At 56.1% G+C, this 26,066-nt stretch overlaps 1 protein-coding gene across 2 annotated transcripts; it reads right to left on the bottom strand.

The window, feature by feature from the left end:
- On the bottom strand, nt 1-25,631 carry ACAP2 (ArfGAP with coiled-coil, ankyrin repeat and PH domains 2). Of its 2 annotated transcripts, XM_087933756.1 has the most exons (24): nt 25,416-25,631; nt 24,582-24,639; nt 21,034-21,153; nt 20,679-20,732; nt 17,583-17,641; nt 16,632-16,815; nt 16,233-16,277; nt 13,189-13,284; nt 12,672-12,746; nt 9,899-10,011; nt 7,654-7,674; nt 5,854-5,905; nt 5,374-5,474; nt 4,636-4,741; nt 4,230-4,435; nt 4,079-4,148; nt 3,726-3,820; nt 2,743-2,876; nt 2,065-2,163; nt 1,581-1,789; nt 1,315-1,424; nt 1,108-1,218; nt 927-988; nt 1-201 (listed from the first exon to the last, which is right to left on the bottom strand). In XM_087933756.1, the coding sequence occupies exons 1-24, from the start codon at nt 25,466-25,468 to the stop codon at nt 98-100; spliced, it is 2,337 nt and encodes a 778-aa protein (XP_087789882.1). In that variant the 5' UTR covers nt 25,469-25,631; the 3' UTR covers nt 1-97. The 2 variants fall into 2 exon arrangements, with proteins under 2 accessions (XP_087789882.1, XP_026578021.1); XM_026722236.2 differs by lacking the exon at nt 7,654-7,674 and having other exon boundaries at nt 25,416-25,606.
- Nucleotides 25,632-26,066: the final 435 nt, after the last annotated feature.

The following is a 26,066-nucleotide window of genomic DNA, read 5'->3' on the forward strand; positions in this document are numbered from 1 at the left end:
TGCAGTCGAAGCAGGTTTATGTATAAAAAGGGGGAGGGGGGGAATAAGGATACATGAGGGGGGGTGGAGGGCTCATTCGTTGCAGCCCTTGGGCCTTTCAGGGCTCTGGTGTGTCCGGTGGCTGGAAGCGCTTGAGCTTTTCTGGATTATTGGAGGCCATCTGGGAGAAGTCCCGAAAGATGTCCTGGTAGGTTTCATCTCCTGTGAAAGGAGGGAAGACGCGGCAGCACTGAAGAGGCGCCCCATGCCTCCCCCCAGGGCCCTGACTAGCCCCCCAGCCTGTCCTGGGGCGGGGTCCCTCGGTTGAGCTGCCCCGTCGTGCTCCCAGCCAGCCCCCCCTCCCAGGAGGCTTCTGCAGGCCCCTGCCAGCGACCTCCAGGCCACTCCAGGACCCCTGCAGTTCCCTGCCTGGGATGCCGGGCGCTGCGGCACCCAAACTGCGGTGCTTGGAAGATTCAGCATCTATTTGGGCAGGTCCAGCCTGGGCAAAGAAGAGCAGCCGCCGCCAAGGCCAGAGCACGGGGTGGCCTCCAGGGGCGGGAGAGGAGTGGCTGACCTTCCCACTCCCCCGTCCCCTCCTGGCTGACCACCTTCAGTTGCCTTCCCTTCGGAGAAAAGCCTTTCACGATGATGAAGCACCAGCCCCTGCCCCCCGTTTTGCTTGCCCCGGGCTGATCCCAGCCCTGCAGAGGAATTGGGCATCGCGGCCCCACACCAGCCCAGGGGCTTCTGGGCCTGGCCAGTTGGGGGTGCCTGAAGGAGGGAGCACCCTGACTTCAAAGACCAGCCTTCCAATATTTGAGGGGCTGCCCAGAGAAGAGGGGCTCAGCCTATTCCCCCTCAGAACCTCAAACACCCTCCCCCCCCGAGGAACTCCCGTGGGCCCTTCCCGTCCTGCCTCTCGGTGGGGCTATGGGCAGGCGGACCTGGCTGGCCGTAGAGGCCCTCCGACTCCCGCATCTCCTCGTTCATTCTGGCCAAGCGCAGCCTGCGGAGAAAGGAAAAAGAGGCTCAGGCCGGAACGCCTGAGGGCCACCCCACCTCTGCCCAGCCTCCTCCCAGCCTGGTCCTCCTCGTGAAAGGGAGACCACAAAACTCCGTCCTTACAGGGTCACGATATCGGCGTTGGCGGCTTCTATGGCGACGCTCAAGGGGTCCTTCCCGTCCTCGTCCCTGGCATGCTGGTTTGCCCCCCTTTTCAGGAACAGGCACACCTGCCTGTTAAGGGAACCAGCACAGCGGTCAACTCCCTGCAGAACAGAGCCTCCACGGAGGAGCCCTCCGAGGAATCTGGCAGGGGCCCGGAAGACCTACCCGGTGTGCCCCAAAAGGGTGGCATGGTGCAGCGGCCCTCGGCCCTGGGCGTCTCTCAGGTTCACGTTGGCCCCGTTCTGGAGCAGGAACTCACAGGTGACCAGGGAGCCCTGACGGGGAGACAAGGGGGATCCAGCCTGAGCTCTCGGCCAGAAGAGGGCCTCGGCCCTCCCTTCCCCAAGCTTGCGGGATGCAACCCGAATCCTGCGCCCTTGGATCCGGTGGCCAGGGCAGCTGGCCGGCCCGGCAGGACCGGCAAAGCTCACCCCACGAACCGCCTGGATCAGCGGAGTGAAGCCGTTCTTCTCCTGGTTGCTCCAGTTGACACCTGCCCCCTGAGCCAGGGCTTCGGCCATGCGGGGAAGGCTCTTCTGGTAGGCCGCCTGGTACAGCTGCAGCCTTGCGACCCGCAGCCTGGCATCCTGGGAAGCAGCAGCAGCAGCAGCCGAGGCGGCCTCCCCCTGGCTTTCTCCCCCTGGAGGAGGAGAGGCACGTCCTACTTGCCGCTCTGCTCCCCCCCCGCCCCCCCCCAGCTCAGCTCAGCTGGAGGAGGCCCAGCGGCCCACTGCAGAGAGGGCTGAAGCCCCCGTCACTTTAGACATTTTAACACACACACACACACACACACACGTCCAAAACATGTTCCTGCTTGACGCTCTCGGGCAGCCCCGGGGGGGGAGAGGGATGGGGATCCCACCCAAGGAGAGAAGACGAGGGTCCCCACACAGCCTCCCCAGCAGAAGCTCTTACCTGGTTCATGCAAGATGCCAGCTGGGGCCACGGCTGCCAACATCTCTTGGATCTCCCCTTTGCCGGGCTGGGGGCCCTGGTCGCTGCTAGCGCTAGGGACTGTTGTAAGGAGAGGCAGCCCTTAGCAGTGGCAGCAGCCGTGGGGCGGGAGGGACACACACACCTGCCTTGGCAGACTGGTGAGCGCAGGGCGTGCAGCCTCGGCTCGCCCACCCCCAGAGCCTGGGAGGCAGCCCTCGGTTCTCCCTCCCCGGGGCAGAGGGGGGCCGACAGCAGCCCCAGAAGTTGCAAAGAAGCCCAAAGCAGCAGCCATGCGGTGCACCAGAGCAGTCTTACTACTACGTGGATTTGAGGAGGAGTCAGAGGAGGAGGAGAGCAAATCTAATTCCCTGAGACAGAAGAGAGCCCGGCTGCCCCTCACACCGGTCCCTGGGCCGTGGCTCAGTGGCAGGCCAAGGACGGGGGGAGGGGGGGAGTGGCTGGCCAATAGCGGCCGTCAGTAAGCGCAAACCCCGTGGCCTTCTCTGCTTCCCTCTGGGCTTTGGAAAGCCGGACGTGGGAGCCTTCCCCAGGGTTGCCCGGGCGGGATTCTCCCCCCCTCCTTTTACGAGGGAGAGAGAGAGAGAGAGAGAGAGAGAGAGATGGGGGGGGCGAGGTTTCGGCCAGCAGCCTGGATACCTTTCGAGGGGGCGGCTGGGGTTCCAGGGCTGCGTTGCTTCACCCCCTCTTGGCTGGGGGTCAGGGCTGGGTCAGCAGGGGACACAAACCGGCGGTCCACATACTTGGCTCTGATGTACTCCTCCTTCTCCTGCCTGCACACAGAAAACACCCCAGGTGAGCTTCCAGCCCTCCCCCGGGGCACCCGAGGTGGCAGGGGCTGGCTGGAGCGTCCAGCCCTTTGCCCCAGGAGCAGCCAAGGGCAATGGGATGGGCGCCTCGGCCCCGCTGCCCACAGGCAGGAAGCCGGCATCCAGGACGACTGGGCAGCCCCCTCCTCACAAAGGCACACGGCAGCCCCCTTCCCTGCCCTAAGGTGGGAAGCGGGGGAGGGGGGCCAGGAACGCAGCCAGCAGCAACGCCAGCACTGAGGGGGACTGATGATGGGTCCGATTTGTGCAGCCGCCCATCTCACCAAAACCAACTCACAGCTTCGCCGTGCCAGACTAACGTTCTCACTGTTTTTCTTTTGGACACGTTACTGCTTTAGTAGATAGCGGGAACGCCTTCTACTATGACTTCAGTTAAAAAAGGAAGTTTCCCATGATATTATTTTTTAAAAAAACAATAAATATGAAGCAGACGATGGATGGACAATATCCAAGGAGCGATCATACATGGCTTTCCAACCATGGGGGGTGGGGATACCAAGCAAAGGCCCCACCTGCACAAGGAGGCCGGGAAGCGACTCTGTGGGGCTCCCAGTGGGTGGGGCAGGAGGGGGCTTTGTGGGGGCTGCTGCGCTTCCCTTCAACCGGGAGAGCTTCAAGTGGGCCAAACGGGCCTCTGCCTGAAGCAGGTCGTGCCCTCGCCAGTCATTGGACTGGATGGCCTCTAAGGCCCCTTCAGCTCCAGCCTTGTGGGGAATGGGGCCCCTACCCTAACGGAGACCGAGGAGGGTTGAAGGGAAAGGGCAAAGGCAGCCCCTGCGCTGCTATAAGTACCTCTGGCTTCCAGGATGGGGCTTCTTGGCTCCCATTCTTTCTCTGTTTGCTTCATACACCCTGTTTATGACACTGTTTCCCAATTCACACATCAGCTGTAGGAAAATCACAGATCATCAGAACCGGCCCTAACCCTGCGCTGCCTCTCCGGGTGGGGGGCTGGGCCGAGGCCTCTGGGACTTTTCAGTGCTGACACAGTGGTCCCTTCTTCAAAGGCCCCATTGGCAGAAACCGAAAGGGGTGCCCGCCTGGGCTGATCTGAGCAGAGGTCCTGCCCTGGCTGGGCCTCAGCCCCCCCGGACTCCCAAGGGCCTCTGCTTCCCCCCCCCCCACTCGCCCCACAGAGGCGGTACCTTCAAAAGCTCTGGCTCCCACGAGTCCAGCGTCAAGGACCGGACCTTGGAGAAGTGGACGCCCAGGCTCCTGCAGGGCAGGCAGAGGGCACCGACTTAGGAAGGAGGCAGGGAAGGAGGGGAGCGCCAGGGGCTGCGCCCGCTTGCCCACCTGTGAATGCCCGAGCACTCAATGCAGAGTGTGATGCCAAGGTTGATGCTGGCCCAGCGGGGGTCCGCCTGGCCACAATCGCAGCACGCCGCGTTGCCGGCAATGGCCTGGACCCTCTGGAGGGAGCCTTCCCCCTTCAGCGACTTCTCTCTAGACTCCTGGCTGCACTCGGGGCTCCCTGTGGAGGGGGGCCGCTTCCTCTCCACCTGCGGGAGAAGCAGGAAGGTGCTGGGGCTGCCCCTCCTCAGCCCCCAAGACCGTCTCCCGGACGTCCCCGATGGCGCCTCTGCCACAGGCCAGAGCCGGCGCTGACTGCTCCGCTTGCGAGCCCCAGTGGCGGTGGCAGCAGCAGAGGCCTCCAGAGGGGGTGTGGCCGGGGTGGGGCGGGGGGGGGACGGGCACCCACCTCGGCCTCCTCCCCCTTCTCCCTGTAGGCACTGGCGATGCTGGTCTGCACAGCCTGGATCCACGCCTGACGCAGCTTCTCCGAATCAGCCTGCAGGATGCAGCTCCTGCCCAAGAGAGCCACGGCCAGGCGAGTGAGGGGAGCCCCTGGGGGCGCCTGGCTTTTGGCAGCACCTGCCCCCCTCCCCCCAAGAATTAAGGGTATAAATGGGATATCAATTCACACCTTCCAGCCTTAAAGTCAAGCCCCCCCAATTTACGCTGCTGGAGCCGTTTCCCAACACAATCGCGGGGGGAGCTAAACAATGATATCCAGAAAATGGGGGGGACACACAACAGGTGGAGGGGGCTTCTTGCAGAGTGAGAGGCCTTCTGGTCCTGCTAAAGGAAAGCTGGACGGGGGTGTTGGGGGCGGGGGAGGGTCTCCTCTGCCCAGGATTGAGAGGGAGGAGACCCGGCCCCGGTTCAGCCAGGCAGACGCTGGGAGAGGACTCCTTAGCCTCGGCTGAGAAGGGGAGGTTTCCGCCCCCCTCCCCAACTCAACGTTCGTCCCAGACACATTTGTACTGTGGCTAAACACGGTCAGGTTCGATCTTGGCCGGGAAGGGGTTTCCTTCCTGGCTTAGCATCCTGGGCAAAGCGGCCAATTGGGGTTTTCAGAAACGGCACCAACTCCGAAAGGGATCCGTTCGGGCAGGGGGGGGGGGTGGGGGCCTTCGGGCTGAGTCCTCCCACTCACTTGGTCGGGGAGACCACTTCGAAGCAGAAGCGCCTCTCTAGGTCCTCACAGGGCTTCACTGTGCACAAGCGCAGGTCTTCCACCACCACGGTGGGCGCATCCTGGGGGGGGGAGGGAGGGAAGCTGAGCCGTCTGCAGGGCCTGGTCCCCACCTGGAGCCCCCCCTTGCCCCCCCACCACCACCGAGGGAGAGCGCCCTGAGCGAGGAGGGGCTTTCCTGGGCAGCCGAGAGAGAGGCCAAGGAGGGAGAGGCCCAGGGTGCCTGATGCCAGGCTGTGCCCAGCCGTCCTGAGCAGGCACGCCTTGCGTATGCCACTTGCGGGATGGGCGCCTGCCCACCCAGCCCCACCCCTGCCCTAGGCGGGCAAGCGAGGGCGCCAGCGTCCCAGAACAACCTTCCTTTTGCCCTCATTGCGGACGAGGACCAGGCCGTGCCAACAGCAGCTCCAGGGGGGCTCCCCAGCGCCCCCCGGGACTTACCCTGAACTTCTTCTGGTAGACCAGCTGGTTGTTCTGGATGGAGAACCAGCGCCTGCGCAAGGGAAGGCAGCGGAGTCAGCACCGCCCTCGACAGGCGGAGACCGAGGCTGAAGGCACCCAGGGTGGGCACTCCATTAAGCAGGGTACGCGTCTGTGTGTGTGTGTGTGTGTGTGTGTGTGTGTGTGTGTGTGTGTGAGCGCACGCGTGAGACACACTCAAGGGCCTCCGCAAAGCAGCCAGAGGGCCCCCCTGCTGTGCTGCTCTAACAGCGAGGGAGGGGTGGGAACGCCGGGCTCAGCAGCAGCTCCTGGACCCCCTCAGAGCCCTCAACCCCAAAAGGAAACTGGCCAGGACCCCGTTTACGCCCAGTGAGCCCACGACGTCTGGCCGGGATCCAGAGAGTGCTTAGAAAAAGCCCCTGGGGGCCGGGGGGAACGAAGCGGGGAGAGCAGAGGGGGAGATTGCTAACAGGGAGTTGCGCCCTTTACCTTTGGGTTCTTTTCTGAATGACCCCCCACTGTGACAAGTGCTGATAACTCCAGAGATGTGCCCCCTCCCCCCCCAAAAAAAGCAGGCTGAGCCACAGGCAGAGGGGCTTCCCCACTGCCCACCCCAAATGGCCCTGCGCCAGCAGGATGGTTCCCCCCTCAGAAGCAGCTACCCAGCTGGCCCTGGGCGGCCACTGCCCTCCGCTGTTCCAGGCAGACGCAGCAGGGCAGGGCAGGGCAGGGCAGGGATGTGGGGGCAGAGACCCTCCCGTTGCAGTAACTGGCCAATGCTGGGCACTGAGCTCTCCCCCACCTAAGGGGGCTTCAACCCCACTCGCTGCATCTCGGGTGGGTAACGTGGCCTCTCTCCGGGCAGGAGAGGCTGCCACCCCAGCTGAGAACCGCCTCCATCAAGGGCTGCTCTCCCAGGAAGGAAACTCCGGCCCAGCCAGGGGCTCTTGCGGCCTTTTGAGGGGCACCAGGCGCCCTCAAGGACAGGGGAGGGGCAGCCAGGCCCCTTCGGCCCCCAAGGAGAGAGAAATGGCAGAGGCTGAAGCGGCACAAGGGGAAGGCTGAGGGGGAGCCACAGAACCGGCAGGCAACGTGCAGCAATAAGAGGGACGGTGCTACCAATGCGGGGGGAGAGAAGGCAGAGAAGACGGGCTCAGAAGGCATCACCTACTGGGGGTGGGGTAGAACAGGGCGGGGGCACAGCTGCCATTTGGATTCAGCTTGGAGGTGGAGGACCCTCCCCATCCTCAAAGGAGGGGAACAGGAGGAGGGATTGTGTCCTTAACAGCCACAGGGCGGCAGGGTTAAGCCCCCCCCCCCCGACCCCCCCCGGCAGCGCTTCTCCTCTGATGCGTCCCCCCCATTGTTTATTTATTGTCAAACTGATGTGGGGGGGGCACCTCACAAAAAAGGGGCTCTGGGAGGCATACAAGGAAGCTAAAAGCAATAAAGGTATTCAAGCAATGATTAATATTATTATTGCTAAAAATCTTCATAAAAGGCGTAAGCTAAAAGGAAAAGGCTCTTTGGGGGGAGCGAGGTTACTGACCCTGGAGCCCCAGAGATACCCGGAGAGTTAGAAGGGGGGGGGCTGGCCTTGCCTGTTAAGGGACCTGGGCAGCAGGCATGTCCCCCCACCCCCACCCCCGGGAAGAGAGGCGGCTGCTCCTGCACCCTCTCCAGCTGAGGAGGAGGAGGAGGAGGAGGGGGAGGCCGGCCGGGGGCGGAGCCTTGGCTGTCTGGCATGCTTGGGCACAGAACTAGGGAGGAAGCGCCAAGGGGGCACAAGCCGAGAGGTACCTGATGCCACCAGGGGGTTTCCTGTCAGGTGGAGAAAATGAGGGAGGGTCAAAACAGAACCAGGAGAAAGACGGGTGGAGAAACCAAAGTCAAAAGAACCAGGCGGGAAACAAGCCGGCCGAGCGCTGGAGGCGATGGAGCAGAGCTGGGAGAGGAAGGAGACGGCCACCGTCTAAGTGGCTCGGCTCTTGGGCACGGCCCCTCCCCCCCCCCGCCCCCAACGGCCCGGCAAGGGGGGGCAGCCGCCACAGCCACCACCCCCCCTGCCAGCCAGCCCCATCAGGGCCCCCCACGAAGCACCGGGAGGAGAGCTGGGGCGTCGAGCACCAGGGGGCCTCGAAGGGCCTCCCCTGCAGATGCCAATCCAGGAGAATTCGGAATAGCAGGAGTTGGCCGGGACCCTGGAGGGGCCTCCTGGCAGGGAGCCACGCCTAGCCTCTCCTTAAAAGCCTCCCGGGACGGAGCCCCCGCTGACAAGAGAATCCCTCCTTCCTTCCAGCTGGCTCCCCTCCTCAACTGGATTCCTTCCACCTGTTGTTTTTTGTCCTGCCTTCAGGTACTTTGGAGAATAGGTGGACACCCCCCCCTTCTCCTCTGGGGCAGCCCCTCAAATATTGGAGGACCGCTATCCTGCCCCCCCGGCCCTTCTTTCCACTGCACCCGCCCAGCTCCTGCAACCGTTCTTCGTATGTTTTAGCCTCCAGCCCCCCACCCCCACCCCGCCCCCCGATCCTCTTCCTTGCCCCCTTTTCTAGAGTCTCAGCATTGGTTTTATACGGGGGCGACCAAACCTGGATGCCAAGTGTGGCCTCACCAAGGCACGTATGAAGCCTTGGCACTAGAGACAAGGGCCCCCAACTCACCTGCTGCTGCCAAGACCCCTCCCAGGCCGAGCGTGAAAACAAGGCTGCCCCCCCCAACTCACCCCAATAGCGTCAGCGTTCCTGCCTCGGACAAACCAATCCAAGGACTCCCCAAATACAGTCCTGGTGCTTTGCCCAACCTCAGAGCAACCCCCTGGGAAGAAGCTCCTGGAGATCTCTGATCCGCCCTGTCCCTTTGCCCCGGGGTTCAGGGTTCAGGTTCAGGCCCCGTCGTCACCCTCCGGCAGCTGCTCTGGCTCCCTGAGACCTGCCTTGACCTTTGCTGCCCCCGAGGGGCTCCCTCCTTTTGCCCCTGGGACCCCCTCTTTTTCTTCCAAGGAAGATAGATGCCCACTAGAGTGGGGCCAGGAGAGAGATGGCCCCTCTGCCCGGCCCAGAGCAAGGCCCCTCCGGTCGCCCTCTCTCCTCACTGGCCCAGGAAGACAAAGGCGGCCTGCCCTCTTTCCGGGCCAGGCAGAGAGAGACAGGTGCCTGCGGGTGACCGGGCCAGCGCACCCCCAACCTCCCCCGGTTCTTTCCCCAGGCGTAACCAGGCTGTAAGCTGGGTCCTTCTCCCTGCTCTTCCCCACGTGGCCTGACCACCCTCCATCGTCACAATGTGAAAGAGAGAACTTGGAGGTTATCTACGTTTGAACCTTAGGAGCTCCAAAAAACCCCACCGATTTAACAGGGGGCTCCCATAAACTCCCCTGCACTCACCGGGGTCTCCCTTCTGCCCTCGGGGCTCTTTCAGCCCCCTGAATTTTGGGCCGTTGGCTCCGAGCCCCCTTGGGCTCTCTGCTGGAGGCCCCGTTTCCACGCTCTTGTCTTCACTGGAGCAGAACCTCCGCTGTCACCCTCCTCACTCTTAGCCAGCCTGGCCTTTGCTCCCCCACCTCTTTCTCCTGGGTCGTCCTGGGTGGCTCTTTTTCAGCAATTCTCCCACCCACCAGGGGCATTTCCAGTCCTAAGAACCCCCCACCCACCCCCGACCCCTTGCAGGGAGGGACCTCCTCCCCAAGGAAGGAGGAGACCTTTGCAGCATCCTGCCTGTTAACTGCGGGAGGACTGTGCTGGGACGCAGCTCGGAGGGGCAGGAGGGAGGGGCTCCTTCCCAGAGAGCCAAGAGGCAAAGGGCCCCTGGAATCTCTGGCGGGCAGGAAGAGGGCAGGGTGGAGCCGATCTCTATGCACTTACGTGCTTTAGTCTGGCAGGATTCCTGCCTGCGGGCGAGCAACAATCAACCGACTGCTCTGAAGGAGCGCCCCGTTCTCCATTCCTTGGGCTCCGAGTGGCCCGCCACGCAGGGTGAGGAAGAGCCCCTGGGCCCCGGAGAGGAATCCAGAGGCAAAGACTACGGCTCCCTCAGGGAACAGCCTTACCTGTTCCAGGTCTTGAAAGCGTTACTGGCTCGCTTGAAGAGGTAGCCCTCCATGACAATGCCGTTCACCGCATCAACGTTGTACTCCAGCTTCATCTCGTCGCTGGAGAAGTCCTGGCATAAAGAGAGGCCTCCTGTCAGCCTCTGCGGGGAGGTCGGGGGCGCGAGTCCAAGCCTCTCACCTCACATCCAGGGGCCTGAGGAAAGGGCGGGGGAGATTCAGGTGCCCAGGAGCCTCTGGCTCGTTGCTGGGAGGCCTCCACGTGGTCTCCCCACCCCTTTCAGGCGCCTCTTGATGAAGACGTCGCCTAGTTATAATGAAGCCTGCGAGCAAAGCCCCCACGCTCAGCGCACCTGGAGGAGGACTCCTGCGCTAGATTCCCCTCCCCTGGTACCAGAGCCTTGGCTAGTGGGGAGAATCCCCTCCCAGCGATCGCTTCAGCATCACCCCACAGCTAGGGTAGTACCGGTGGATGAACCGCATCACACCCAGGTGGCCCTGCAAGGCTGCGCTGGCTCCGGAGGCTTCCAGGGTGGGAGTGAACAGAAGAGTCGGTGCGGCACTCGAGCTTTTAGGAATCTGCCTACCTATCAATCTTTCCTCTCCCCCATCTATCTACCTACCTACTTAGGTCATCTATCATCTTTATTGTCATTGCACCTCATAACAACGAAATTAAATGCCATCTTCAGTGTACATAACTATAACTATACAAATAAAACACAAACACACATCCTTCACATTCTGTACAACTGAACTGAAAACTCCTGATATTGCATTAACAATGCATTGTACACAGGGGTGGGGTTCTACCAGTTCGCACCTATTCGCTAGAACCGGTTGTTAACATTCTAAGCAGTTCGGAGAACCGGTTGTTAGAAGAAATTACTGGGCTAATCCTGTAAGGAAGGCAGGAAGGAAACATTCTGGGGTTGCTTACAGAAACTGCCTCTCCGTTAACCCTTATTCCATTCTTGGCAGGACTAGACTTCCTGTCTCTGGAATGTTTCTGGAGTTTTTTTCCTCCTCCTTTGCTGGTACTTTGCTCATGTGGAGTGACCATTCAAAGTTACAATGGTACTGAAAAAGTGACTTATGACCATTTTTCACACTTACGACTGTTGCAGCATCCCCACAGTCATGAAAGGCCAGGTGAGGAGATGTGTACCTCCATGTGAGTGATATTGAATTGGCCACACCCAGCCAATAACATAACCACCAAGCCATGCCCACCCAGTCACATGACCACCAACCCATGTCCACCAACTAAGCTACGCCCACAGAACCGTTTTTTAAAAAATCTGAATCCCACACCTGACTGTACAGTATCTATGTGATTCAATCTGTTTAATCTTGCTTTGAAGGGTGGATCAGGATTAAAAGGAGTAAAACCATAAAAGGTGCACATTGCATCGTAATTACTTTGGATTGTAATTCTATTTTTATTGTTTCTAAAAATGTTTATCTTTTATAGTTTTATGTCTCTGGAGGTTCTCAGTCCTCCAGGTCACAGCAGTCCCAAAGGTGCTGCTGGCCTTTCCTGGTTTCCCTTCTCATCCAAGCCATGAAACTTCCTCAAGGAAAACCGGGAGCCCAGTTGCCTTTTGGAAAAGCACCTCTGGGACAATCCTGACCTGGGTAACCGGGAATCCTCTGGGATAGAAGACCATGGAAGGTAAGTATTTTTTTAAAAACTATAGAGTACGAACAGAACCCTAAGTTACAGTTAACAGAGAGGGAGGGAGGCAGCACGATGCCTGGGAGGGGGGAGGATTCCCCTCCTTAATCCACCCCCCCCTCCACTTCAGGCCCCGGTGGAAGGGGAGAGGGTGGGATCCCACGTTCCAGAGGGCAGGAGCCACGGCAGAGGAGGCCCCTCCCCTGACCACAGCAGCCAGGGGAAGGGCCCACACACCTGAGCGGAAAAGCCAGCAAACCCAGGAAGAGTGGCAGCTGGGCTGCAGAAACCGGCTGCCACCCAAGGGCCCCTTCAAGACCCTTCCAGCCAACCAGCAAAGCCAGTGAAACCCCCTGCAAAGATGGACGGTTCAAAAACTGGCCTCCTCCTGAAGGTTAAAGCCGGTTTTATAACCATCCCACGCTACCTTTTCCTTCCTTTAGCACAGTCTCTGGAGGGTTATCCCTTTCCTTTCCCCATTTCCAATCTTTTATTGATCCCTGCATGAATACTTTTTTAATCCGCCAGCGAGGATCGATCGGCTGGGAGTTCCCTGTTTTACCCGGCATGGCAGGGAATGGGGGCGGGGGGGGATTACAGAGCTGCCTTTGGGGGCAGCTCTTGGGGGCAGGAGGGGAGCAAAGAGCCTGCCCCACCAGTAGCCCTTGCTTCAGGGTGGGACCCGAGGACACCCACCCCTCTGGAGAGCACAAACACCCGGGGGGCTGTCAGGCTGAGCCCCTGGACCAGGCGGGCTCTCTTTCCCCTTGAGGCACCTGGAGGGCAGGTGAGATTTGCTTGGCATCTCCAAAGGGCCATGGCACCCAGCGGCAAGGGGCCGGCCTTGGGGCAGGTAACGTGGGCGATGGAAGAGGCAACGCTCCCCTTTCCTCCACCCCGCTGCCCCCCCACCCCCGGCAGCCCCATGGAGAGCCCCCTGCGACGGGGCGAGGCGGGGGTTTTGCTCTGCTGCCGGCAAAGGGGCCGGGGGGGGGGGAGAGGGGTGCTCTTCCAGGGAGCTCCCCCAGGCAGGGGCCCTGCTCTGCTGGGGCGGGCGGCCCGTGACCCGCAAGAGCCCACCGGTGGGGCAGGTACCTTCTGCTGGATGGTGGAATGCTTCTGCTCCATCTCCTTCTTCTCCCTGGCCGCGTCCAGACCCAGGAGGTCCAGCTGGAGAAAGGACAAGGACAAGGAGGGAACCCACAGGCGCTTGCCTCCACTTCACGTCCCCGCGCCCAAGGGGAGCCGCCTTTCCCCGGGGCCAGGCCCTGCCTCCAGCTCTGCCCCCAGCCCTGCCTTTCTCTGGGGGGACGGGGGGGGGGGAGAGACGGTGTCCAGGGAGCCCCAGGGTGCCAAGCTGCCCGTGCGGCTGGACTGGCACATTGCTTCAGGCTGGAGGAAAGGACGACTCGTTCACAGCCTCAGCGGCCGTGCTGGGCTCTCCCCACAGGGCCGGAGGGGGAGCTGAGGCTCCTGCCCAGCAGCTGAGGATTTGGGGCCTTCTGGACTGACATCGAGCCCCCCACAACATCCTCCGTAGGGTAGGAGGGCAGAGGGGCCCCTTGGCTTCCCGCCCACCCACCCCTGGGGCAGCCCCTCCCTCCCTCCTTACCTGAGCACCCAGCTCCTTCATGTAGGGCCCCAGTTCACTGAACAGATCGTAGCCTTGGTGGAAGAAGGCCAGGTGAGCACACATGACGGAGAGCATCTGTGGGGGGCAAAGGGGGCAGGTGAGGGCGGGAGGAGATGGGACAGTCTGGACCCGGGGGGGGCACCTGAAACACCCATGCCTGTGGGCCCCAAGGCTACCTCCCCCCTTACTGAACCCCGCCTTGAGCACTTTGGGGATAATGGGCTACCTAGTGCCTACGAGCCGTCCTCCTGCCCATCGCAGTCGTAAATGAGGTGACCCACTTGGCCAACCTGATTTTATGAGCTTTTCCGTGGCAATTATAAAGTGTCCATACTGTGAAAATGACTAAAGAAATGGAGGGTTCCGGTTTGCAGGGCTTCGGCGGCAGGCAGGAATCCGCGATCGTGCGTGGTTTCTGCCTGGGCTCGCCGCTGGAGCATCCCGAGCCAGTCTGGCTTTGGGGCTAAGCCACCCCGTAGAGGTGGCAAAGAGGCGGGAGATCCCAGCAGGGGCGAGGGAAGCCGCATCTTTCCTACCCAGCTGGCTAAATTCCCTTTCCCGAAGGCGAATGAGCGGCGATCAGAAATGGCCGCCTCAAAGCAGCACTCATCCGGAAAAGAAAGTGCAGGAGGAAGTTAAGAAGTGAAAGTTTTGGCTGACCGGGATAAGAAGCAACAACCAAGGAATCCTGGAATTTAAATTTTAAAAAAGGTACATTGCTCCCACAGAAGATTTCAAAGTAGCGAATGAAAGTGAAAAGGGGAAAAAAAAAATTTCTTTCATTCTCCTTCCTTACCCTGACAGCGAACAGAGATGAATGAGAAATCGGAAAAACCCACTTTGGCATCAAGAGGTAATTAAACTGGATAATTAAATATCAAGGGGACAATAAGGACTTCTGAATATAAAGAACAAACCTTTTTTTTGCTGTAAGTGGGAAGGGAGAGGAAAAGAATAAGAGTAAGATTTGGAAGGAGGAGACTGCCTGGAATTTAAAAGAATCTGATTAAATCCCAACAAGACTTCTAAAAGATACATCTTAACTGGAACTTTGTAACTAAATAGTAACCTCAGGAAAAGAAAGTGAAAAAAGAAGAAAGTGCTACAAGAAACAGCTTGTGTGTATTTGGATTGCTTGGTGACTTGGTGACTTTTGGAAATTATATTTGAATGACTAAAAACACTTGGGTGGTTGTTTGAAATTTTTTTTTACAATGGCACCACTTGTGGATGAACTGAAAATGGAATTTAAAAAATATAAAGAAGAAGAACAAGAAGGGAAGGGCTCTCTTGGCTCCGTTTTTCAATTCCTAGAAATGGCGATTTGTACCTATGAGAAACTACAAGAAAAGACTGCGCAACAAGAAGATTGGGACAAAGAAGAAGCCATCTTTAATGAACAAGTAACTTTACTTGGGGAAGAAGGGGGAAAGTGGGGAAAGAGAATGGAGACTTTAAGACCTAAAAAAACAACCAAAAAGGGGAAAAATAAGGTGAAAAGTGGATATAATATTAGAAAGCAACAGAAAATGGGAACACAGGAGAGGGAAATGGAGGTGGAGAGGTAAGGGGGTAAAAAGGGCAGAGAGAAGCAGCAAGGGAGGAAGGAAGGGAAGAGAAGCTACAAAGGTGTGGAGCAAGATGTAAAGAAACAGAACTTATTTAGAGATAATGGGTAAAAATTTAACTGAAAAAGTGATTCTGCAAAGGTACATAAGATAGTATTGTTATATTTGTATTAGAAATAATGTTAGAAAATTGGAAACAACATATGATTCAAAAGTGGGATAAAATACTCAGTGTAATTCAGTGAAACTTTTGTGAACAAAATAAATGAAATGAAATAAATGAAAGAATTGAACTAGGAAGGAATGGGAACATTTTAATGATATGTTTTAAAATATGAGTGAAGTGTGGGGAAGTAACTATGGAAAGTTTATAAGTGTTCCCATAGAAGTATGATACTTATTTGAAAAGTAATGTGTAAAATGTTTAAGATTTAAATGAATACTAATATTAACAATAGATTTGAATTGGTATGGATTGTTGTTTTAATTATATTATATATTTATAATTTTTTTCTCTTTTAAAATACAATGTGTAACTTTAGAATGTACTAAGCAGAATCCAAATGGAAGTTATGTATTATACTAAGTGTTATAAATTTAGGGGAAAGATATAAAGGCGTCATACTCCAATCAGCGATTACAGGAGAAATTTTGTTTAATGAGAAAAGATAACAGACAGCTGGAAACAGGACAGACAAAGAATACAAGTATAATGATCTGAATTGAGATGAAATAAATAAAATAAAATTAAGAAAATTGAAAGAGGGGAGAAGCTACATAGAAAATGTAGAATGGTAATAAGATATGGAATGGTATATAAAATGAACATGAATCTGAATTTGTGTCTGTACGAAGAGATGTAACCCGGGATCAACCTGCTTTCAAAAAAGATGTTTTATGCTTTTATGTTTTATGTTTTGTTTTTAAAAAAATCAATAAAATGACTAAAGAAATATCAAAGAAGAATACGATATACGACTTATGTGTACATATGTAAAGTAACGTAAATAAATAAGTATTGTACTTTAACAATAGTATAGTAAGTAAGAAACTGGTAAATTAGCTACAGACATACCTATGGTAAGTGAATTTAATTGTTATTAAAGGACATGTACTCTGCTATGATATCGCTGTAAAATGTGAGAACTTGTTTTTTAAAATTTTTGAAATTTTGAATATTAAAAAAAAAAAAAGCGTCCGCCGCTGTCATTACACAAACCACCATAAACCACAGACCAGGGACTGTGCAAACTATAATTGTGGCCACAAGGAAGCGTGTGTGTGTGTGTGTGTGTGTGTGTGTGTGTGTGTGGAGGAGGGCGGTGTCCATCCTAACTTCAGAACTGGGCCATAGGTAGCCCTGGGGAGGCCTGCTGCATCTTCGGACAGCCACTAAGAGGCCGGTTGTAAGCCGAGGACTGCCGTTGCTTTCCTCTGCGCCGGAAGGCCACTTACCGATTTCAGGATCTCCGATCTCCTCTTGGATTGAAGGACGTTGATCTGGGAGAGAAGAAAATCCCTTTGCTTCACTGAGTCAGGAAAGGAGGGAGGGAAGCCCCCCGCACCGGGTGGAGGTCAGGCAGGGGCTGGGGAGGGGGCTGGGAAAAGTTCTCCCAGTGGGTAGTCCGGGCTCAGGCGAGGGGGCGGTCAAGCCTCGCAAGGGAAGGGAACGGGCCAGTCAGCAGGGCTGCTCGCACCCCTTCCAGGACCCCTCCCGGCAAAGACCTGCGTGGGACGGGCCCTCTGGGAAAGAGGCGGCCTCCCTTCCTCCATTACCAGCCCCTCCCCAGCCACATCGAGCAAGACACCCCTGCTTCCCCCTCCCCCGGGCAAGGCGGCCCCCACCAGGCTCACCTGCAGCACGTAGTCCAGAGCGATGTGCCGGAAGCATTTCCGGGTGGCGGTGAGGATGTTGGTGGCCTCTTCGACTTCATGCTGCTTGTTCCTGGGGGCCTGGGCGTTCTTGGCCAGGGCGTTCTCCTTCTCCTCGCTCACTTTCTCAAACTGCTTCTTGGCCTCCTTGAACTTCCGAATGTCTCTAGTGCGTGAAAGGAGGGAAGACGCTGCCAGGCTCCCTCAAGGGAGGGCTCCCCCCCTTCCCCCCCCTCGAGTGGGATTCAAGGGGAGGGAGGCATTTCTTTTCCCTAAGGGGTTCGGCACAAGCACAAGAGGGGTGTGCAGAAAAGGAAGGCAAAGGGTTTTTGGGTGCCAGCAGGGAGAGGAGACGGTGCCTTCCAGACCCTCCAGAACGTGCTGAGCCACAAGCGGGCACTGGCCTTCCGGACGTGGCCCCTCGGGCTCCCCGAGGGAAATATCACACTGTCTCCCACCCCCCACGATGACCGGGGGGACCCCCGGCAAGGCCAAACCCCGCATAAAAGGGTCCCCCAACGAAGAGAAAACCGAAGGAGCCAGGCCGCTGTTGGCCTTGCTCTGGGACCACAGCTGGCACACAGAGTGGCGGATCCCGAAGCAACTTTGGGTATCCTTAACTCTGCCCCCCCCCCCCCCCCCCGCGCACAGCATCTCCCTTGGCCTCGGCACATCCTGCCGTCCCTCAAGAGACCTGGGAAGGGGAGCGGCCTTGCTTCTCTGCAAGCCAGCAGGGCTGAGCGGCTGCCCCCACCCCAACCCCAGGGAGGTCAGGCCAAGTGTTTGTTTGAGAGGGGTTGCGGGGGGGGGGCCGGCAGCGCACCGCCTGCACTTCCTACCTTCTTCTGGGCCAAGATGAGGGCCCTGCAATTCCCCTTTGGGCCAGACTCCCACCAGGCCACCAGTCTTTGGCAACCCTGGAAGTTAACTTACTCTTTAATGAACATCTGGAGTTGTGCTTTGATGGACCTCTGGGTCTGGTCGAAGAGGATCTGAAAGGGGAAAGGGTGCAGCTCAAAAGCTCCCTCCGCATTTTTCATCCCCTTTCTCTTCGGCAGAAGGTTCCATTACAAGGGCCCAATTTCGTTTTTTTAAAAAAAAACAAATTACGTATCCATAGCACTATGATTCGCCTTCGTTAAAATTTCTGTTGCCATCATGCATTGCAACATCTCTTTATCGGTTTGGCTTTTACACTGTTTTCACGTAAACGCATTTCACTCTAACGCAGACGGCAGTGCAATAAGCCAAGTCCAACATGTGGGATGCAATATGTTGAATAGGTGGCCAGCTTAACTAACGTGACTCACTCTGGACTCACCAGGGATGCGGGAGAGGCCCAAGATGCCTTCAGCCAATGCGGGGGGAATGGGCTCGTGGGCAAAACCCCACTGAATTGACTCAATACCACCCCCACCCCACCCCCCCAGGCCCAGTCTAAACTCTCTCTCTCCCCAGGCAGCTCCCCATGCCACGGGACCTCCTCCATGTTGGCTCCACTTGGAGGGTGGCAGAAGGACCTTTTGGCTGAACCGCGACGACAATCAACATCTGAATACCCTGGAGCTTTGGCTCTCTAAGTGATATATATTGTTTCCCAGAAGATTGTTAAGCTGCGGTGGAAAGTAAAGGGAAAGTTTTTTTTTTTTTCTCCTCACTTTCCTTCCCACGGAAACAGCAGATGGAAATCGGAAATACCCGCTTTGGCAGCAGAAGGCACTAACTTTGAAAATTAAAGCCAAGGGGACATTAGATTTCTAAACACTGACATTTAAAAATTAAAAATTTTTTGCTTTAAGTGGGAAGGAAGAGAGGTAAGTGATTTATACCAACGTTTGTTGAAGGAGACTGCTTGGAGTTTTATAAGATTAGAGATTAAATTGCAATAAAACTTCCCAAAAATACCTTGGAATTGTGTAATTGAATTCTACCCCAGGAAGAGAAAGTAGAAGAAAGTGCTAAATGAAACAGACTGTGCTGATTGTGCTGACTTTGATTGCTTGATGACTTTGGGACTTTAACTATCTTTTGAAAGACTAAGAAAACATTTGGATTGTTTAAAAACTTTTTTTTCACAATGGTATCTGTTGAAGAACTGAAAATGCAATTTGAAAAATTAAGAGAAGAGGAAGAAGGAGGCAAGGGTTCCTTTGGATCTATCCTTTGCTTTTTAGAAATGGCGATTTCTACTTATCAGGAAATGCAACAAGAAAAAGGCTGGGATGATGAAGAAGAAGCCATCTTTAACGGACATATGATTTTAAATGAGAAAGAAAAGGGTAAAAAGGAGAAGAAAATGAAGTATTTAAGTTCTAAAAAAACAACCAAGAAAGGGAAAAATAAGGTGAAAAATCGATATAATGTCAGAAAGCAACAGAAAAGAGGAATACAACAGAGAAGGGAGACTAAAAGGCTGGAGATTGAGAGATGGGGGGTAAAAAGGTTAGATTTGACAATGAAGGAAGGGAAAAAGAGAAGGGAAGTTATAAAGGCTTAAAACAAGATGCTAATAAAACAGGTTTTTTTCAGAGATAAAGGGTAAAACATAATCTAAAAAGAGATTCTGCAAAAGTACACATGATTGTATTGTAGTATTTGTATTTGAAATATGTGTTAATAGAATACTGTAGGGAATGTGTAATTAATGTGTAATTAGTTTAATTAGCTAATTTGTTATGGAACAGTATTTTTAATATAGTATATTAAGATCATTACGTTTTATATTTTAAAATGTTATGTAGAATGTACTAAGCAGAATCAGAATAGAAACTATGTATTATTTTAAGTGTTAAATTTGGGGGGAAAATAGAAAGGTGTCATACTTCAACCAGTGATTACAGGAAAAAGTTTGTGTTAAAGAGAAAGATAAATGGATAATTGAAAAAGAACGGACAAAAGATACAAGAATAATGATTTAAATTGAGATTAAATAAATAAAATAGAATTAAGAGAGTGAAAAGAAAAGACATATGGAAAATATAGAATGTTAAATAAGATATGAAATAGTACATAGGGTGAGCATGAATTTGATTTATGTCTGTACAAAAAGATATAACCCGGGGTTAAGCCGCTTTCTAAAAAGAAGTTTTATGTTTTTATGTTATGTATTTTGTTAGCTTATGTTTGTTTATCGAGGATTAATGATGTTGGATAAGAACATATGAAATAGTAATAATATGAAATATAGTAATATGAAATACATGAAAGTATAAGTTTAACGAATAAAATTGAATAGAAATAAAGGAAGAAACAGTGAGAAGTTGGAAAAGAGTAATAAGATATGAAGTTGAATATAAGATGCATATTAAATTGTGTGTGGAAACGTGATAATTTAGAACTATGTTGTACTTAAATGAGATGTCTTATTTGTTTTGTTAAGCAGTTTTTAGAAAAGATGTTCTATGTTCTTATGTTTTACGTTTTGTTTGTCTGTGTATTCTCTTTGAAAATTAATAAAATTTGTTACAAAAAAAAAAAAGAAGGACCTTTCCCGTGAATGGAGACTCAGGTGGGATTCCAAGCCAGTCTTCTCAGGTCCAGATTTAAGAGCCACCCCCACCACCCCCCACCCCCCCAACCCCCCGCCACCAAGTGTGGCCTGCTTGGGCTCTTGCTCCCGTCTACATCAAGACTGCCTCCTCCTTCACGAGACCGGGGCTGGCACGCAGGGCAAAAAATAAAGGAGCAGTCCTCTCCCACAAGCCCACCTAACGAAGGAGGCATTTCAAAAGCCTGGGTGCCTCCCCCCGCCCCCCCCACCCCGGGTCCCATGCGTTTCGGAGGGAAGGGCAGGCAGTATTCCAGGCGGGAGACCACAGCAGCAGCTGGAGCCCCGTGCCAAGAGCAGCGTTCCAGGAAGTCTGCTGGAATAACTGAGTCGCCCGCTTGCCCTGGGAGTTCAAGAGCCAAAGGCCTAGAAGGGTCCACGAAGGGCATCCAGACATGGTTACAGCCAACCACTCACTTATCAGTTGTGTTTCAAGACCCACAAAGAGGCTCTGCCTCAATGAAGCTGCTTCCCAAACATACCGTGTGGTAATTGATCATCTCCTGGAGGCTGTCGGAGAACTTGGTCAAGCTGCCCTGGAAGAGGGAGAAGGAGAAAAGGAGGCGTGGAAAGCAGCACCCAACTGAACAGGGGCAGCATTTCCTTCTGGAAGCGCGGCACCCCGGGGGGCTCCCCCCCCCCAGCATCCAGGGTGACCGCTGTACTCGGGACCAGGACACCAGGGTCTCGCCAGGCGGTCGGAGGAGCCCCACGCCACTGAGTGGGGGAGAAGCAGCCATGCCAACCCCGGGAGCCAAGGAGAGGCTGGCCTACCTGACCTGACCCCCCCCTGGAGCTCAGCTCTTCCCCCACCTGGGCTCAGCACCTGGGCCTTACCTCCACCAGGTCATCCTTGCTCGAGTAATGGGCCAGATCCCGGAGGCCGTGGATGAACTGCTTGTTTGCCAGACAAAAGGCCTTCCCCGTATCAATCATGGCAATGCAGAGCTTCACCAGCTGGAAGGAAAGACAACAGCCTCACGGGCTCTGCCTCTGAGGGCGGAGAGCCCGGGGTGACCCTAGGCCTGAGCAGGGCAAAGGGCGGCGGGGGGGGGCTCCCCCGCCAGAAGGCCTGGATCAAGAGGGGATGCCCGGGTCGCCCTCTGCCCTTTCCAGCCCTCCCGCAATGCTCCCCCTCCTGGGTGGCTCTCTTATTTATCTTCCCAGCAGGAGATCCCTCAGCCCCACCCTGGAAGGTCCAGCTGAACTGGGGTCCTCCCCGGATCTCTGCCTCCCCAGAGACACACCCACCCAGATCAAGACCACCCCCCCAGGCGGAAGACCCCCGGGGGGCCCGCTTCCTGAAGCCCTGCCGCCCCTCCTCCCCTCAGGGCTGAGCCCGGCCTTGGGCTCCATCCCCATTTTCAAGGGAGAACTTCTCCTTTCCTGCCCTTCTTCATTCTGGGGCAACGTGACTCATCCATCTGCCACAAAGGGGAAGCCAAGGCCCAGCTGAGCTTCATTTGCAAGGGAGGGAGAGCGCCTTGCTTCTGCCCCCCGCCCCGGGGGTCTCAGACCCACCTCACAGCCCGAGGGTCCCAGAGGAGCCTCCTGGGCTATAGGGCCGGCCAAGGGCAGGGGGCAGGTAGGAGGGGCGGCTTTCTGGCCACTGAATGACACATCGACCGGGGACTGACCACATCCCCTTGGATGGGGCTTGGAGACGCCTCCAGAGGCAGCCAGCCAATCTGGGGATTCCCATGCGCCCCCAACCCTCCCACCCCTTTCAAGGAAGCCTTTTGCTCCACACATTTCGCTCTGCCAGTCCAGGAAGGCTCCCTTACTCCAACACCCTCCCTCTTCGCTCGTTTGTGGCCTTTAAAGTCTAATTAGGCCTCTCTCTTCTGTTCTAGAGGACTTATTCTCAGTTCTATTGTTTACAACCCTTTTCAATACTTAGATTGACTACATACATTGGTTGCACCAGATAACCATAAGATGTTTTAAAAGCTGTTGGGGGCCGTGACTTTGCCTGTGGTGGCCAGCAGGGTCTCTTTCCCACCCTCTCTCCCAGCAGAAGCAGTCCAAGTGAGGTCCTCCGTCACCCGCAGCCCCCAGGCATCCTGCCGCAGCTGCAGCCAAGTCCAGGACAGCCCCAGAGTTGAATCAAGGGGGGGCGGGCGGCTGACCCAGGGCCTTCTGGATAGCGGTTCGGGGCCTTATTGTTGGACTGTGATAATGCAGTTCACTCAATCCCAATTCAGCCACAAACCCTCCGTGCTGGGGGAGGAACGGCAGGGAGGGGAGACAGGAACAAGCCAGGGGCCAAGGCCAGTCAGGGGACAACAGCCAGCAACTCAGCCCAGGCCACAAGCCATTTCAAATCAAAGAGAGGATGTCCCAATTAACGCCCTATAAATCAAGGCAGGAAACTTCTGTCAGTTTCCACCGTTGTGAATATACACGCCAGACAAACCCTTGGCGGTATCTGGCCCTACTCGCTCGCTTGCTGGAGCTCCCGCAGCTGTGCGGGACTCCCCCTCCGCCTCCCCCTTGGAAACTGGAGAGAGTAGCTCAGCACCTGAGGCAGGGGCAGCCTAGACAGGAAGGGGAAGCGGGCAAAAATCTCGACCATGGCCGCCTCTCAGATGAAACGGAGTAAAGTGGGATGGGCAATTCCACCCCTGGAGGGTTTGCCTACCCGAGAGGAGTCCATAAGCATCCACACTGGCGGAAGAGGAGGAGGAGGCACCAGCAGCCTCGCAGGCCTCTGTCCTGGCCCAGGTGCTCTTTTGACGGGTTTATACGTGGGAGACAAAACCCGGACTTCCCTGGCATCCCTACTGACTTCTCGGTCTCTTGACCAGGATTGACACCTCCTCTCCCCAGGATGACTCAGCTGAGCGCAGGAGAAGGAAGGAAGAAACTGCCTGCATTTCTAAATGCGTTCCATTTCCCCAGGCAGCGTGTCAGGTGTCACAGCAGGGCAGAACCATCGCCGGTCTCTTCTAAGCTTCCTAGAGTCTAAGGGTGGATTTTTGGGCAGTACGACTGGCACCGCTGCCAGCTCGTCTACGTCTCGGCAGGTCTGAATGGTGGGACATAAAAGCCCTGCCACCCGAGGGCAAGGACAGCTTATCCAAGACTTGTGAGTATCATGGAAAGGAGAAGTGGGGAGAAACTCCCTTGGAAGCTGCACTTCCATTGGCCTGGGCAGAAGCCTCTGTCTGTCTGTCTGTCTGTCTGTCTGTCTGCATCTACCTCCAATCCTCAGACCTCCAGCTGGGAAGACCTGCAGGGAGACCAAGAGTACCCAGAACAGAAAAGACACAGCTCAGTATAAAAGGACAAGACGAACGGCACGGCATGCCCCTCCAGAGCTTCAGCCAAGGCTGCCCCTCCTCTCCCCCTGGGGTCCTCCTCACACCTTTCTCCTGCACCCAGGGGGAAGAGCAGCTGCTGGAGGGCAGATCTCACAAGACCGAGGGGGGCATCATCCATGCGCAGAAGACAGCAGGCGTTACTCAGTGTCTCCACCCTGGATTGGCTTGGAACCTGAGCTTCTTCAGCATTGCCCAGTACGTATCGAATCTGTCCACCGAGAATGTGCTGACTAAGAAGGCATGTGGAGGGTCCCCACATATGGAGAAAGTCAACGAATGGCAATTTGGAAACGAGAATTCCTTGGAGTGGCTGCCCTGCATGCATGGGCCTCATGGGATTCAATGGCATTGTGTAGTACATTTGTGTTAACCGCTGCTTTGCTGTTGCTGCTTTACTATAAGTACCAAAGGAATGACCCAACTGAACTATAATTATGGTCATCGATAAACCAAGCACCTTCTACCCATTGTTTAACTGGAAGGCACCAGATTTTACAGAGGAAGAACTTTGTTTGCAAATACTTCCCACAAATGGCACTCCGGATTGAACAGCAATACGAAGGCAAGCTATGTCAAGAACAGGATGCATGGGCCACGTCCAATTCTAAACGAGGTATGGAAGGTTCTGCCCTCTGACCATAAGCAGTACTGCCAGCGTGCAACTTGCCAGAAAGGGGTGCCTATCTATCTATCTATCTATCTATCTATCTATCTATCTATCTATCTATCTATCTATCTATCTTATCTATCTATCTCATGGCAAAGAGGATTGCCAAGCTGGCCAGCTATTTCGTGATGCTACATCTTTTCCAAAAAAGGATTCACAACCGATGAGTGCCAAAGAGAGCGGCTGAGCCTAGCAAATAGCTCATCCCTTTGCATACAGAGGCTTCAAGGCCCACAATCAGAGAGTCACAAAACTGAAAGAAAAGCGAAGGTGGGCGGCATTCCCGGTTGGGCTCATTGCCTCCAGCGGGCGAGGCGGGAACCCCCTCGACTCGGTCCCAAAGCACCCCAAAAGGACCTTTGGTGGGGGCGGGCGCCGGAGCCAGGTTTGCTCACCTTGTCCAGCTTCACCTCCAGCTCCGAGACGTCTCCTTCCACATCTTCTAGGGCAGCCCTGCAAGATGAATCAGGAGATCCCACAGGGATCCATTTGTGACAGTCTTTAGAAAGGGAATCGCAGCTGCACCGATTTCCTAAGGAGCCTGGTGGAGATGGCCGGGCACCTTCTCTCCAGGGCTCGGGGGCCACCAAGGCCCCTCCCTTCACAAGGGCTCCAGGCCCAATTCTGGCCTTCTGCTTCTTAGCGAAGGGCGCTCAGAGGCAAAGGAGCCGCCGGGGCTTCAGCAGCGGCTTCTGGTCTCCGTTACTCGGGAACCAGACAGTTATCGCTCAAACCGGAGAGAGGAAAGAAAGAGGCTCCCCGGGGCCGAGGAAGGCTCGAGAGGCCCGTTTTCCCAGCTGGAAAAGGCAGGCCCGCGAAGCAGGAGCCCTCGGGGGGACTCGCGCCTCCTCCCCCCCACCGCTGGAGAGGCCCCAATTTCGGGGCGGGGGGGCATCGGAGCCTTTGGGGCCTTGGCGGCTGACCCTTTGCCCGCTTTGGGTCCCAGCCGGGGCGACCCCGAAGCAGCGACGTCTCCTACGGAAGCAAGCGGGCCGGTCGGCACCCTGTGGCCCGGGCCGCCCCGCCGAGAAACCTGGGGACGCCGAGGCTCCTCCGGTCGCGTCGCACAGTGGGAAGCGCCTCCCTCGCCCCGACCGGCCCCGCCGCCGCCGCCGCCCCTTCTCCAGCCTCGGCGCGGGACGGGACACGGGGGGAGGCTGTCCCCAGAGGGGCGCGAGCGGCGGCGGTGGCGCCAAGCGAGAAGCGACCCGGGCAGGGAAGGCGCCTACCGGAAGCGGGGCGAGTCCTTCAGGCATTCCTCGAAGTCAACCGTCACCCGCATCCCAAACGGCCGCGTCCTCGCTTCCGGCTTCACCGGGCTGGATGCGGGGCGGCAGACGCTGCCCCGCCCACCGAGGGCGGTCACTTCCCGAGAGCCAATCCGGGCTGCTGAGCCGAGGGCTTTTGCACGCCGCCCTCTCCATCCGTGACGGGCGTCGCAGAGATCCAACCGCGTGCCAGCCCCCAACCCTCCGCGCCAATCCCGGGCGGCTTGAAGAAGACTGCCCAATGAGCTTTGTCCAAAGCGCCGCCAATCCACGAGGAGCGTGGTCAACGGCGAGGAGGCGGGGCCAGCAGCTGGGACTTCAATTCCCGTCGGTACCGTCGCCTCCCCCCAGCTGCGCGTAGTCGGCTGCGGCTCAGGCGCACTAGCGCTTTGGGCTCCAGCGGCCGAGGGCGGCGGCGGCGGCGGCGGCTTCTCCTCATTCCCGCGGCCCGAACACCGGAAGGGGAGAGCTCGCCCAGGCTGGGGGCCAGGTTGCAGCTCCCCTCTGCTGGGGCGCCTGTAAAGGACGCCAAGCGGACGGGCGAGCTCAGGGCTGCGGCTCTCCGGCCCCTTGAGACCTTAGGCGCCGCCCCCGCCCCCAGACGATTCCACC

The sequence above is a fragment of the Pseudonaja textilis genome, chromosome 4 (assembly GCF_049901715.1).
Source record: "Pseudonaja textilis isolate UNSWEBS1 chromosome 4, rPseTex1.2, whole genome shotgun sequence".
NCBI lineage: Eukaryota > Metazoa > Chordata > Lepidosauria > Squamata > Elapidae > Pseudonaja > Pseudonaja textilis.

Coding starts and splice junctions, on each gene's coding strand:
- ACAP2 (XM_087933756.1), bottom strand. CDS start 25,468: ATGCGGGTGACGGTTGACTTCGAGGAATGCCTGAAGGACTCGCCCCGC. Junction 13,285..16,232: donor GATCGGAGATCCTGAAATCG/GTAAGTGGCCTT, acceptor TGCCCCCCACAG/ATGCTCTCCGTCATGTGTGC. Junction 202..926: donor GGGCCTCTACGGCCAGCCAG/GTCCGCCTGCCC, acceptor CTCCTTTCACAG/GAGATGAAACCTACCAGGAC.